Source organism: Chelon labrosus, assembly GCF_963514085.1.
Source record: "Chelon labrosus genome assembly, chromosome: 11".
Classification (NCBI taxonomy): domain Eukaryota; kingdom Metazoa; phylum Chordata; class Actinopteri; order Mugiliformes; family Mugilidae; genus Chelon; species Chelon labrosus.
Genome location: NC_140344.1, coordinates 2,826,087 through 2,841,927, shown reverse-complemented (window position 1 = coordinate 2,841,927; position 15,841 = coordinate 2,826,087). Strand labels below are relative to the sequence as shown.

The 15,841-nt window shown below is 39.7% G+C and overlaps 1 protein-coding gene across 2 annotated transcripts in view; it reads right to left on the bottom strand.

Moving 5' to 3' along the window:
• Window positions 1–15,323, bottom strand: part of pot1 (protection of telomeres 1 homolog) — a 41,233-nt gene extending 25,910 nt beyond the window's left edge. For both annotated transcript variants that reach the window (XM_084555547.1, XM_084555548.1), the window contains exons 1-8: window positions 14,802–15,323; window positions 13,893–13,965; window positions 12,094–12,194; window positions 6,943–7,050; window positions 5,382–5,456; window positions 3,717–3,843; window positions 765–895; window positions 300–596 (exon numbers count right to left, since the gene is read on the bottom strand). In XM_084555547.1, the coding sequence (XP_084411673.1) occupies window positions 300–596; window positions 765–895; window positions 3,717–3,843; window positions 5,382–5,456; window positions 6,943–7,050; window positions 12,094–12,194; window positions 13,893–13,965; window positions 14,802–14,906 (1,017 nt within the window). In that variant the 5' untranslated portion in view covers window positions 14,907–15,323. The remainder of the gene's footprint in view (window positions 1–299; window positions 597–764; window positions 896–3,716; window positions 3,844–5,381; window positions 5,457–6,942; window positions 7,051–12,093; window positions 12,195–13,892; window positions 13,966–14,801) is intronic.
• Window positions 15,324–15,841: the final 518 nt, after the last annotated feature.

Sequence of the window (15,841 nt, the reverse complement as noted above, 5' to 3'; positions counted from 1 at the left end):
CCCCCCCTTAAAGGTCAAGTTAATTTTATTTCATTTTACTGGTGGTTGCGTCAACCACCTGAAAAGCAGACTAAAATATCTGCGTTCCACTCCAAGGGAGGTGAAGATGGCAACACTGAGCGTTTGTGTCGGTGTCAGCTTAGTGACAATTCTTGTATAGTGTGATGCTGTTTCATGCTGAAGATGTACATTTTAAAAACTCCCTTTCAGATTTGTTGACCCCCGTATTACATATATCATTAGAAAATGAACCCATCAGTTACTACAGCTGCATTTGTACTTTTACTCAGGTTGCTTACCCTTAGCAGGGAACAAGTGGTGTCGATTGGAGCTTTGGCCAGCAGCTGGCAGGTCAGGTTGAAGTAAGACCTAGGCTGAACATCAGATAAAGGGATTGCGGTAGGAACTGGGGGGATGACAGCGTGGGTAGCTGCCCAGGATCGGAGCTCCTCCACTCTCCGCTGGTCCTCCTGGTCGAAGTGAAAAGATTGACTGGATGTCCGTGGCTCCACAGCTCCACCCACTGTCCCATCAAATGTCACCGCAGAGAAACCGAAAGTGTTGACCAGTGTGATGGAGTCGTTGAACACCTGAGTCTGTGTAGATATATGAGGAATTCATTAATCTCATTGGTCAATTCATCTCTGTTGTATACTTGGATGTCCCTACTGTTCCTTAAAAAATACCACATAATAGATTTCAAGAGCATTTCAATTTAACCACATGAAATACACTTAGTAAAAAGGCTATTTGTAAGGCTGGACCTTGACTCTGTGCATTCTGACAATGTCTCCAATTTTAAAGACTTTGGGATGTTTTTCCAGCTTGTCACAGAAGATGGTGCAGCCTATCTTCTCTTGAGACTGATCAGTGATCTTCAGGCTGGAGCAGAAGTCTGTGAAAAGAAAAATCCTGTTGTAAGAACTACATGTCAAGTCCACCATAAAAGCTAAGGCTAAAAGGTGTTTTAATGGACAGATATGGAGTAAAACAAAACTTAAGGAATATGATGACCAATACATGTGGAATTATTATTCAGTTATGCACAATGAATATTCTTTGTAAAAAAAAAAAAGGTTAATCTTGCATTTTGATAAAACTCACATATAAAGTCACTTTATTCACAAATCACATTTAAAGACACAAGCTGTTGTATTGTTAAGTCAGACATCAGTCATGGAAGAAAAAGCAACACAGTTGTAGTTTGAAGAAGAAAAGAAAAGAAAAAAAGGTGTTTAAGGTTTTGAAACAACTTACATAATGACTTGACCTGGAGATGCTATCCATCCCATTTTCTGTATCTTTAAATGTTATAAAAGTTATTTCAAGGTGACACATGTCCCATAAATAAGGATACTTTGAATATGCAGGGTGGTTTAATGGTCAGCTATCAATATGACCCAGATTCACAGCTGATGTCTATGCAGTTGACTGCAATGGCCATTCCACATGGGCTCAAAAAAGAGAGCCTACGAGATTCTCAGCTTGTCAAGTGATGTTCAAAAATCTGTGTGTGCATATAACCCTCTGTAAACCTGCATGTTTATGAACACGTATATTTTCTAGAAATGCATAAACAAAACCCAAGTGATGTTTTTACATAAACATCTAACTCAAAAACAGAAGATATACAGTTTATGTTGTATGACAAAGAAAAACATCACATCCTAAGTTTGTAGAGGCATTAAAATGCAAATGTTTGCATAGTTGCTTAAATCTAACAATTACTTCATTATCCAACTAATTACAGATTCATTTCCTGTTGAGTGACTAATCGTTGAAACTTTAATTGAGTCCGCCATCATCTCTGTGGATCCATCTGACAGGACTGGATGCTGAATATTGCTGTTTATTTCTTCAGTGTCTGATTAGATGGATTTTTCCAATATCTATGCTCACTTTAAAAGACGCCTGAAGGTCCACAAAGATTATGACAAAGTCTGGAGTGTTTCCAGCTGAGATGCTTGTTTTTGTTCACTGCTGCTCCCAAACACAGGGCATCATGTGCTCTTTATTTTCTCATTACAGATTCCATTGCTCTTCTTTTGTAATTCTAACGCTGTCCTCTGAGGGCTGAACTTAAGTCAAACAACTGTTTTTCTATTTCATGTTGAAATGACCAACAGTGTATTAACTGGGTTATAAAATAAACTGTTATTAGTGGATTAGATGTGCACAGTTCCCAATGTGATGATGTGGAGTACTAAAGCCTTTAAAACAAGATGAACAGCCTGTTCAAACCCAAAATATTCATTATTAGACCATCAACACTTACAATGACAAAATGTTTTGCAGTTCAGCTCCCCTGCACCTCAACACCTCTCTGGGTATGTTACAGCAATAATGAGTGACATTTCTCTTACTCTGCACTGATTGAGCTTTTAGAGCTTCAGCAACGATTTTCTCTGCTTGCTTTGTTTGTCTGTCAACTCATTTCTGCTTCAGATGAGGCAGTGTTCTTTATGTTTCTGACCTTGTTTGCCAATTCTCATACCTTAGGAAACATTTCCAAAAAATGTCTCAAAGCATTTTAATATAATTTCTTTCAGTATCACTCTGGCTTTCAAATAGTAACCGCTTTTTAGCTCCTAGGACAGAGCTGTTACACTTACAAATACCAATAAACAATGTTATGATTATAACCTCTGTCCTCTCTGTTCTATTACATGTCCTGAATGAGGACACCTCTATTCACGCCTTAAGGCAAATGACTATGCTGATGTATACGGCCCCTTCTGCACACACACGGTTCGCTCCCTCAAGCGTATAGTCAGCACTTAAAGACGGTATCAGCCGCCTAGCAGAAAAACTAATGCTAAAACCAAACAGAAGTGTGTGGTGACGACCAAGTGGTTGCATTCACACGTTTAAGCAAAGCCCATGATATTGCCATGTCACTGCTACATGTCCCCTCACACAGTGATCATGGTGAGGAGCGTGCTCAAGCCACGCCTGCATAGCCCATCTAGGGAAAGCTTCCGCTCAAACTTGGCTAATTCTAGATCTGCAACAAACAATTACTTTTTCAATTTGCCACTTAATCTATCCAGAGTTTCTTATTCAATGTAAATACTATGGCGGGCTGCCCTAGTCTAATTTGCTCTGTCATGGTTACATAACGAATCAGAAATATTTTTGCACGTCTCTCCTTTCCCTCCCCAAAGCCGCCTCCTCCAAGAACCCCTCCACACACACACCCAGGTCGCCTACCCTGCTCTGCTGATTTTAACCTGATAGAAAAATTAAGATCCAGGACCTGTGCTCTGGATTTTTTTAGACCATGAAGATTTACAATTATTTCAAGAGAGTAAGTCAAAAGGAGGAGGAAGAAACAACTTCAGACGTAACAGGAACTATCTTCACTTTATACGAGCATAGTTACTTTACTAAAAATTAGTTTTATTTGCTTTATTTAATCTTATATAAAATTGTCTACAAAATGCCACATCTCAACAACATTATGTTTAGTATTCGGTTGGCCAACACCGAAGCTGCCATGAACACCATAGGTAATAAATTATAAATTACACTGATAGGTCATAACCAACAATGGACAGCTGTGGCACATGTCATGAAAAGACAGCTGGGGTGTCTCATTTCGTTAAACGTCTGTCGTCTTGACTCCTCTGAATGTATCTCATGTGAGAGGGACACAAAAGCAAGAAGGGAAAGCTAGGAAGGACATCAAGGATGTGCTTGAGAAACAAACAACTGACCTGTGCCACGGGTCTTGAATGGTGGTTTGAAGAACACCACCACACCGTACACGTTGACAACAGATCCAGCCTTAAGTTTGTCCAGTTGGACATATGTGTATTTTGGAGCCTTGGTCGCCCTGGAAGTCTGAAAGAAAAAGAAAACTGTATTAAAAAGAAATACAAGCAAAACAAGTTGGTATGCCATCTTAAATGCCAATATTACTACACCAATGTTAGCTTTCATCCCAACACAGTAGATGTATTATTTCAAAGCCAACAATTCAGGTTTGTGTGGGCCTGCGGACAAATAAAGAGGACCTCCCACTGCAATGTTCAGCATATTTTGTAATGTAAGACTAGAAAATCTAGAAAACTTTCGCATGAGAGAAAAAGGCTGTTTGTCCAGCATTTATGTTTACCAACAATTGCTCACAGTACAAATCTAATACAGTACTCCTTTAAAATTTTAAACTCTATTCTCTTGCTGTATGCGTCCATTTGAAATTTCAACTTAATTCTGCCATCATCAAATAATAAACAAACAATAATAAAAACAATAAAACATAAAAAAAAATTGTCAAAATGTTTGTTTCGTAATTTTTAAGGAAATTGCAGCAGCTGTATCAGTACAATTGCTTCACACATGTTCACAAAGGGCAAAGAAAATGCAATAGGTCACAAGCTCGTACTAGTCAGTCAGCCAGAAATGAGTGGTAGGACATTTTCTTGTAGTTTTATGTGCATTTCAGGTGCAATTTTACTCATACAGACCACAATCCTGCTTTCTAATAATTTCCTTTGGAGTTTGTCCACTGAAATGTCAATGTTTGAAGCAATGGTCTGGCACTGCAACAGCATATTATGTATATATGCCCAATTTAGTGTCTCCCGCTGCCCTGTTGGCAAGAAAGAGACCAAAAAAGCATAAACCCTTTTAAGTTTGGGAATGCTTTAAATACGAACCCAAGGTGCACACTAAAAGGGACACCTATGCACAAGCAAAAATCAAATGATCCAAAGCATTCCGATCTCAACACAATGAGCATGCGTCAGTACTTGAACTTTTTTTTTTAAATATAAATAACAAAGGCTCGATTCCAGTTACAATCTACACTAGCCATTGACATTAAATCAAATGGTAACTAATGGCAGACTCATAAACATCTTTTCTAATTAGGTTTACATTACATAAATCCTCCTCAGTAGGGTACTGCCATCTCAAAGTCAGCTTAATGGCCTGTGTTTTGCTGTCTTCCACCATTGCCTTTGTTAGCGATTGCATACATAAATCTTAACTTTGGCGATGAATAGTTTAATTATTTAAATGTTATAGTTTGAAATGGTTTCTTTATTCATAGATTTTATAGTAAAATATGCTATTATAAGACAATATTGGAATACAAAGTTGAAAGCTTAATGGTTGAAGTTAAGGTTATTATTTGATGGTAAGTTAACCAAAGGAGTAATTAAGAAAATAACTGATTAATTGTTTGAGGGAAAGCAGTTTTTAAAGGCTTAAACACACTAGTGTCAAACACCACCAATCGGGCAGTGACACTTTTTGAGACCCTGATCTTGCGGAGGTGACTCTAGGACAGGCACCAGATGACAAGAAGCAACCTGACATATACAAGAATCCCACAACACACTCCGGCAGCCTCTTCAGCTAACCAGGCTTCTGACCTCAGAGGAGAGTGTGGAGCTCCTCTTACTGGCCGGCGGTGATCTGGGGTCAGGAGGAGGTGGTGGCCGAGAAACCTGAAGGATGACAGGAGACAGAGATGAGGTGTTTTTAGCTGTAGTGGACAGCTACAGAGAGATATTGCAGTGGGGAGTAGTAAAAAAAAAAAAAATAGTGAAACTGAAAGCACATTCCTCTAGATTCAGTACAGTTCAACAGTCAAGACAGTTTTATTTATAAAGCCCAATATCACAAAATTCCCTAAAAGGTCTTTATCAGCACACAATATGTTATACAGCCAATCTGTACCAGTACAACTGTGAGTAAACACAGAGTGTGTTGGTGACTCAGAGCACACCTGCAGTAGAAGTGGGATATAAATGAGATATAAATGAGAGCATGGTGATTAATAAAGTCACTCTTTGCCACATCAGTGGTCTCTTCGCTCTGAAATGGCTGTGCAAATGACGACGACAGCTCAACAAATGGGAAGAGGCTTCTCAGGAAATTTTATTTTCTGAATGTTGTTTATCAGTAGATAGAACTTGATTTCCATTCTTCACTTTTAAATACTATTATGTTTTCGCCCACCCCAAGCATATGTCCAAGCATTTCCGCCTACTCAGAAGTGGTTTAAGATTTGTCCTCTGAGACACCTTCTTTACACGTAGCTTTTGTTGAATGTTTCTGTATCTCAGTTTCTGTATCTGATCATATGCTGGATACAACTGATCCAGTTTCAGAGCTCCATGTCACTTTAACAACCTTCAGTTCATAAATTAAACAATGCTGAGAAAGCTAATTTGCTCAGAATAGTCTCACTTCTGACAATTTGTCTTGGTTCTAATGGCATGTTTCTCACAATCACTTCAGCAATATTCTGGTGGAAACCTGGTCATAATCAGAACAGGAAAGCAGTAACTCCCACCTGATTTACTGAACAAGCCTCTGATGAATAGATCAGACCCTAGCAAGCATCATCTGAATGTTTTTTTACAAAGAAGTTAACAAAAGTGAATAAATAAGCTGCGCAGCAAGATTGAGGAGACATCTTGCATCATTCATTTAGTGACCACTGAACCTGCAGGTGAAATATGAGCACGATGTGAAATTCACTGAGAGGTAAACAGAGACACGTCTCCAGGTGTTGTTGTTTTTGTCTGACAATGGCACAGGTCGTGACACAACCAAAGATGAGTCACGTTCAATTTGTAGCTCACACAGAAGCCTGTGCTCTAACAGACTGGTACAGCCTGCAGACTGAATTTATGCACACAGATAATAAAACCGTCATGCAATAGGCTAGACAGAGAAGATGAGCAGCAGATGTGTAGCTGGGGATCACTTGATCACAAATGCATGTGTCAGGATTTGGGCTACAAACTATGTTCACAGCTGATGTACTCCAACATGCAATATAAAGCGTTTGACAAATTTGATTTCAGACCTCAAAGGAACTGCACCAGACTTTGCTAGGTCTAAAAGAGCCATCATTCCAAACAATACAATGGTGCATTAGTCAATTATACTGAGCATTTTACATAGGTTTCTAAAAGTCCTCACATAAATGCAGGCGTCACCTCCCGATAGTAGAAGGTTACAGGGGTGCAGCTTGTCCTTCCGAACTGTGGGAGATTTGCCCACAGTGAAGCCAGAGGCCACCACCACATCCTGCAGAAAAACAGAGATAAACAACAACAAGCAGAGGAAATCAGGGATTAAAACTGAAAGAGCAGAGAAAGAGATAAATATGCATCCTTCTTCCCAGAGGGAGGACAGATTGAAGCAGCAGATGCTGCATCCTGGGAGACATTAAGCAAGATGTCACAACAAGTCGCAGATGATAAGCTGGTGTGAAAAGTAGAGATTGTCTTTTGTTTGGCGTGTCAGCTGCCCTCGAGACGGCTTTAACGCCTCTGCTCCGGGCTGACAAAGGGACAGCAGATAGTCTGAATAATCATGTTACAGAGACACACAGCCTGACAAGACCTCTGTGATCTATAGCTGAGCGTAGCAGCTCTGGCTGAGATGACTTCCTCCCTTCACTGAGCTTTACAGGGCTTTGAGTTCCATCAAGACGTCGCTGTAGGGAAACCCAAAACACACTGAGATGCTGCTGAGGAGGATTATCCCTGATGTTTTCATCGTGTCTGCCCAGGACACAAACTGATTCAACTCTGTAAACAACATCACACAAATGCTACTGTGTACAGATGTGTCATTTTCAGAGTGGACTTAAGACTGTCACCGTGAGCTGGAACAACAATGGTTCACAGTTACTTACCTTTTTACAGAGGTGTAGAGCTACTGTGTCACACCTGAGCCTTAACACACAAAGTAACAGGACAGAACAACAGTTCTACACTTTGAAGCAAAACATAAAATTACAGTTCTTAAGATTTCACTATTGTTGATTTGTTTACACTTTTCAATACCTTAGCAACAGCAAGTGTAGTGCTGTTTAATGGGTTTGTGATTTTGTTGTGTCCACTTTTGCATTTTGCTGGTCAAATTTTGCCGGTTAAAGTCACTATGACCTCATGTGTGTACTATTCTGGCAAATGCAATCTCAAGAACAGTGAATTCAAAGTTACTGTGCTCTCATGTCCATCCTATACAATATCTATAAATAGCATTCACTCCCCTTGGATGTTTTCTGTTGTTGCGTTTGTATATGAAATCATGGTCAATGTAATTTGTCTTTTTTGGCAAGAATTAGCAAAAAAAAAAAAAAAAAAGGTTCTTTCATGTCAACTAATGTCAATTAATTAAAAATATGCAGTGTAAAATAAGGTTTGGGTAAATATTTACCCCCTTTATAGTGAGTGTCACGGTTAGTGAAGATTGTAGCATAAAAACTCCTGTGTCTGGGAGGTCCAGTCTCTGGTTCATCAATATTCATACTAGAATTGTAACATGAAGTCAAAAGAACACACCAAGCAACTCAGAGAAAGAGTTCCAACTCATTGGACATCCCACGGAGTTCAGTCAAATCCATCATCAAGGAATGGAAGGAGTATGGCACTTGTTTGAATCTGCCTTGAGCTGGCCATCCTCACAAACTGAGTGACAAGAAGAAGACTGGTGAGGGAGGCCTATGGCCACTCTGAAGGAGTTAAAAACTTCAGTGGTTCAGATGGGGGGTTGTTGCCCAGGTTCTTCACCAGTTGAAGCTGTACGGGAGAGGGACAGTGGAGCTCATTCTCCAACAGACTGATCCAGCTCCGCTCCCACAGTGGATGTCACAGGACTTGTTTCATATCGTTTACTATCCAACTTTACAACAACTCACCGTTCTACCACAATGTTATTGGACATTATTGCACCTTACTATCCTATGTATACAATATATAGTCTTCCATCTGTTTTTTGTACATTTGTTCATATGCTAATTCTGTAAACTGTTTGCTTATACTACGTGACCAAGCAATGTCCCTTGTTGTCTATCTAAGTCTAAGTCTCTAAGTGGCAAAGAGAAACTGTTAAAACACGCTGATATGAATCTGACAATGGCATTCGATCAGAGACATGTAGGAGACTCGAAGGCCAATTGGAGGAAGATTCTTCGGTCTGATGAGACAAAAATTTAGCTTTTTGGCTATCAGACTAGACGTTATTTTTGGCAAACACCAAACACTGCACATCACTACAAACACACCATCTCTAGCATGAAGCATGGTGGTGGCAGCATCATCATCAGGCACGTAAAGGTAGAGGGGTAGATGAATGCAGAAAACTATTGCCGATTCTGACTCATTCTGCAAGAGAACTAAGACTTGGGAGAAGATTTATTTTCCAGCAAGACAACAACGCCATGCATTCAGCAAAAGCTACACAGAAATGGTACAGAGACAACAAGGTGAATGTTCTGGAGTGGCCAAGTCAAAGCCCAGATCTCAGTCCAATTGAGAATTTGTGGCTGGACATGAAAAGAGCTGTTCACACCCGATCCCCAAGCAACCTGCCAGAGGTTGAACTGTTTTGCAAGGAAGAATGGAGAAAAATGGCAGATGTCCAGATGTGCCAGCCTGATTGAGACACAGACTCAGTGCTGTAATTGCAGACAAAGGTGCACGCACTAAATACTGACTCAAATCTGCACATGGTAAGATAAACGCTAGTTGAAATAAAGAGCCTTCAGTCATGTCTAAAGAAACAGCAGTGTCTGAGGCACAATAAACTTTTGTTTTTGGTCAAGTGCAAGGGATAATCAGTAAACCCTAATTAGGAGGCCTAAGTTATCCGCTAGTTAACTAGTTAGATAACTAGTTCATGCATTGTATCTTCCAGACTGGATTACTGTAATCCATTACTGTCTGGCTGTCCAAATAGCTCTTTAAAAAGCCTCCAATTGATTCAAAATGCCGCGGCAAGACCATTGACAGGAATTAGCAAGAGAGATCATATTACTCCAGTTTTAGCTTCTCTTCATTGGCTCCCTTTAAAGTCTAAAATAGAATTTAAAATGCTCCTCCTTACACACAAGACCCTTTAAGGCCTAGCTCCTCTTAAAGATCTTAAAGACCTCATTGTACCATATTGTGATCCCCACAGATCACTTCGATCTCAAAGTGCAGGCCTACTTGTGGTTCCTAGAATTTCCAAAAATAGAATGGGAGGTAGAGCCTTTAGCCATGAGGCTCCTCTCCTGTGGAACCAGCTCCCAGTTTGGGATGCAGACACCCTCTCTACTTTTAAGGTCAGGCTTAAGACTTTCCTTTTTGATCAAGTTTATAGTTAGGACTGGACTGAACCATCCCTTAGTTGTGCTGCAAAAGCATAACTAACTGCTGTGTGTCCCTCCTTATAATTACACTGCCATAAAGACAACCGTGACTATGATGCTGCTGATTGTCCCTGTCAGCTTTTATATTAAAGGCAGTTTTTCTCTACAGATGAATATTGGACAGTTTGTTACTAGTAATTGTTATTCGTCTGCTGCTTTCAAGTGTTCTTTTTTGCCCATTTTCCCTGTTCTAGTTGGGGTGTTGCCGCTGTAAAGTTATCAGCAGAAGACAAAATAACCACTGAATAAGGCTAGACAAACGGTGAACATTAAAGAGCGAGTTATATTACCAGCTACCAGGAGAAAGTGGAGGAGGGACGAAGTAGAAGAGTGTGTAAACTATGCCAGAGAGCGAAGACACCACCAGGGTTTGTTAACACTTGGATGACAGAGGAGAGAAAAAGAAACAGAAAATAACTCAAACTGTAAATTAGAAGCCACACATCAGTAACAGGAACATCATCATCATCTTCCACATTTTAGCACAACAGATATGTGATGTGTGATTTATAGACCAGGTGTGAATGAGAACTAAAATTCTTTAGTTTTTAGAGGTTTTTAGACTGAAGTCAGATGTAAATTAGGGACTAGTCAACTTTACTGCTGTGCCATGACACACAGTCACGTGATCAACTAATCACCGATCACGTGACTGCGCGGACGCCTCCAAGAAGGCAGGTGAGGAGTTCAGTCTGTCATTGCAGCAAACTAGCAGTGCTTTTATCAACTTCACTTAAGATGAAGCCCATACTACCGTGACATACAATCCTGAAATACTAAAAATATACTACTGCAATGCACACTCATCTCAAAAAAGGCATCCGCTAACACTAGCAGAGGAATTAACCCATTCAGGCCTAAACACTCTTCTGTAAACCCCCTCTCAAAACCTGAGGTTTTTCAGAATATGTCAACACTTAAACCTTAATTTCTCAGGCTCTGTAGCAGATAAAAACATGAGATAAAAAGCATTTGACAGCTTACTTCTTTGGCTTTCAACTTGACTGACTTGCTAGGGCATAATCTTCAAATGCATTTTTTTTTAAAATCAATAAACTCCAAAAATTTAGAAAATTTTGAAAATCAGTAAAGATCTATTTTTTCAATTACTTCGTCAATATCACTTCCTTCACTTGAGTCAGCTGTGACGGATCGCTAGCACGGTGTTTAAAATTTTCAATCAAAACATACTCCACGTGTAGGCTTATTTCGACCAATCACAAAGCGTTTTATTAGTCACATGAGTTTAAAAAAAATCCCTAAGCATCTCTGTCACTCACCCAAGAATATTTCAGCCAATCACAGTGCATATAATTGGCCATGTGCCTCGAAAAAGACGACAATGCTCAAAATGACACAGACGCGTTTGCTGGCCTTAATGGTAACTACGCATAGATGCGTGATCCGGTCTTAAAGGTAAACACGCACAGATGCGTGATCCGGTCTGAATGGGTTAAACATCCTGCAGTAACAGAGAGAAGGGGCTGTAAATCACTGTCCATCTTAAAACCCAAGTTTGAGACTTGCTGGCTTTACATAAAATGCCAAGGGGCCCAAATCAACAGGGAGGGGTTCAAAAAAGCCACTGGGACCAAACAATTGCAGTTACCTTACAGAAAAGCCTGCGTAGCTTCTTTTGTGCGAGATGCTACAATATGTATTCAGGTCAAGAATATAGATTTAATTGTTGCAAAGCATTACTTTCTACTGTGTATTTATGTGTGACGTCATCGACTCGTTGACGTCGACTCGACTTTCACCACATAGTAGTCGACCTCAAAGAGTCCTAAGTCGTTCAACCCCTAGTGACACCGAAACTGAAAAAATGGCACAAGGACAGCTGTGGTTTCATATATCTTTCTGTTTTCTAAAGGGATACGTATAAACGAATGTTTATTACCACATGTTTGATGACTGAGAAAACCTACCCCTTGATTGACATCTTGACTAAAGCTCTTGGCCAGTGGTCCAAACAGGACAACGTTGATGGACACATTCTGAGATGAGGCATCTAGAGAGGAATCTTCTTCTGAAACACAGATGGAGAATTTTTTCTAGTGGAGTCATGATGAACATTCGGTGATTAAGTAATATATGACAGAATAATTTTTGTAACCATGACTTTGTGAACATTCGTGGTTACAAATTCAGACACTGGCCTGTCTAATTTTATTAAGTGAGTAGCTGATCATTTGATAATGAATTTGTATTAACTGACAATTTTGAAAGTTACCTCAATTGTAAGACCATTTATGTGATGATAAACTGAATATATTTAGGCTTCGGACTAATTGTTAGACAAAAAAAAGCTAAAAGAAAAAAAGTGGTTACAAAACCAATTTGCTTGGTGACACAACACAGTGGTAAATATTGCAAGGTAGTGGCAGAAATTAAAGGTCAGTTAGAAAACCTAATGGACAGGTTTTTAAAAACTTTTTATACCAACACTGGGGCTGAGAATTTTTTTTCAAACATTCCAAGGTCAACAAATGAAAGGCAATAGTTTTAACTGATGCATTTCCGTTTATTGGTGCTTGCACGATCCACTCGAGTGCCAGATGAACAAACTTGTTGCTGTAATGGTTAATATAAAAGATATACATGACAGTTTTTGAATTTGGACAAATCATTACAAATCTAATACTGAATGACTTATGACTTAGTATGTTATACTTAATGATGACTACAACTTAAGGAGTGAGATTGCTACAAACCCATCACAACCAAATCCAACATTGCACCAGGAGATAAAACACCATCAGTACCAAAACTGATAGAACTGGAGGAACTGTTTATCCTGCAACTAGAGACACAGACGTGTGTTACAGTGTTTACATTAATAAAGAAAGGATGTCTCTGGCACAATAAGAGCCTATGCTCTTTGTGGTTCTTTAATCAGACTGTTCAGAGATAAGGAGGCCACAGACAAGACAACAATGGAACACACTGGCCTCCCTCTACATCTACAATCCAGACTACACACTCCAAACAGCTGCACACGTACCAAACCAAATGTTTGCCTCTTTAGTCTCCTGGTTTTTGTTTTAGAGTGAGTTTAAAGTACAACGTTAGCAGAAGAAATAAGTAGCTGGTTTCAGCAAACAAGCTCTGACAAACCCCTGAACACAATCAAACCAAGTAATCCTCATAGTTCTCATACTGCCTTTACAGTGCAGTCTTTCAAGTGAATTCTAAAACAGTAAAGGCTGTCCTAACAGATAAGGATGTGGAGATATAAAATTGTATTTTCTTATCTTCTACAATTCTGACTCAAAATGCACACACTTTAGCTTTATGTTGAACAATGAGGCTTTCACTGATGCTGGGTCTTGATGTTCTGTTACTTTGTAATTAGTCAATTTAGTTTATAGGACTTGTCATTAGCATTCCCCTTTTCCTCCCCCCACTATTGCAATTTCCCCATTGCGGGACTAATAAAGGTTTTTCTCTCTCTCTCTCTCTTTCTAAATAACTGAGTATGAAATGCTACAAAGCAGATGAAGGTTATTAAAAGATATTAATTTCCAACTTTATATTCACACTGTCTGAAATGGAAGCTAAAGGAAACTGTGGGAGTCCAGAAAAGACAAAGCAAAAGAAAGTAGTACAAGAGTACTGAGTTGAAATTAAATTAAACACTCATTTCAAACACACAAACCCCAGCAGGAATCTTCTTTGGCCAAATTCAGATAAGTGGACAGACAATTCACACACTTTTTAGAGTTACCTTGAATGACAGCCTTCAGTATAAAGTCATCAGCTGCTGTTGACACCAATGGCCCCTTATGAAGCACTTTCCCCTGAAAAAGAGGAAAAAAAAAAAAAAAAGAAAAAGAAAAAAACAATAAAAAACCTGAAGACAAAATGAAAAGTGCATCACTCCAACTGAGGCTTTGCTTTCACTGAGGTACTGTCAACCGCTCACAGCCGCGTCAGAAAACCAGGCAGTGTTGATAAGTGCCTCAGGGAAATGAGCTGCAAGACCGTAGGTGATTATTCAGCTGCTTTAGTTTTCAGAAATATATCCCCACAGCATTCTAATCAAGAAGAAGAAGAAAATAGCTTCATGTAAAGAGAAAAACATATTAAATGAATATGAACAGATGGCAGATGGAGGCAGGTGCCAAATAATTGAAACCGGAGAAAAATGTATGGATACCACCAGTGAAGGAAAACAGGAAAATCGTTTAACTCTACAGAGGAAACTTGGTATGTACAGTGGCCACTCAAAGCCTCTTCATGTAGTTAATTCCTTAAGATGAAATTGTGCTTCATAATATAGTGTCAGCAAAACCTGACATTGCTATTATGTCTTAACCACCCACAGACGTCATTTCATTAAACGCAGGTTGTGCGATTTTCAAGTTTTTCAGTTACATTGGTATTAAAAAGATAGATTATACATTTTGTGTTTCACCGTTTTTATGTGTTAAATAAATGCTTTTGTAATTGAACTTTATTACTGTATATAATTTGAGTTTCAACACACATACATGCTAGGACATAATCAAATGCTTTAAGCTACAGATGCAATAGTAATGTTAACACATTGTGACTTTATGTAAGAAGACTGATTTGAAGACTTCCTCAACAGACCTGGGAACATAAAAACTTCATAGACGTACAGTAAACTTACCGTGACCATTTTGCCGGTGTAGTCTGTGTTGGTGCTGATGAGCGAGATGGACATCGTCGTCAGGTGCGCTGGTACCTGGGAGCTTGGCAGCACGTGGACAGGCATGATGTCAAGATGACCTATAAGATACAAATCAAAAAAATTAGGTCAATCTTGTATATTACTCACATGGTGAATTTCTAACAAACATCCGAAAACATTCAGCCCATGTTCATCTGCTCTAGACATGAGTGAATGTCAGTGGTTTCAGGCTTTATTCTGTCATCTGTCTAAGAACACAGGGCGCGCGGCTGCTGACAGACACTGATCCGACCTGTGATCTCTGGTTTCAAGTCCAGTCAAAGTGTCCACCACCACTGACGACTCATTACTAGAATAGACCTCTGACAGGAAACACCAGATCCATGTCGACAGCACAGCAGGAGGGTTAAAGACTTTGAGGCGTTTCAGAGAGAAACCCAGGAAAGTGTTGGCCATGTTCCCGGCAGGTAGCACGTTGCTTCCTGTCAGAGCTTGTTAGTTTGATTTCGGGCAGATTTGACTGGTGAGTCCCTCGGTGGTACCTTGCCGACCATGAGCGCAGAGTGGGAACAGCCTGCAAGGCAAACGAGCTGTTCAGCCAACCGTACAGTCAGCCGCTCAGTCAGGCAGAAAACCCGGGCAGGAATAAAAAAAAAATAAAAAGTCAAAAATCAAATAAGCCTCTCTGATTTATACCAGAGGGGAGGAGCCAGAGGCCTAAATTAGAGCAGGATGAGTGAGTCATTCATGAGTTCAGAGCTGCTCTGTGGTTTACAGGTTCAACTACACCTGCAGGTTCATCAGCGTGGACTCCAGAGCTGCAGCCCATCTGGCAGCTGAGTTCAAACACCAAAATGAGTCTGTCATTCTGGTGTCACCAGTTAATGCTCTGCATGAATAAAAATGTGCACAAAAATGACACACTCTCCTCAGTGGCTGAATACACAGGTTAAGGAATAATTGTTAAGTACCGAAAGGTGATATTAAAAATTTAATCTGGTCTATATTCTTGTTAACTT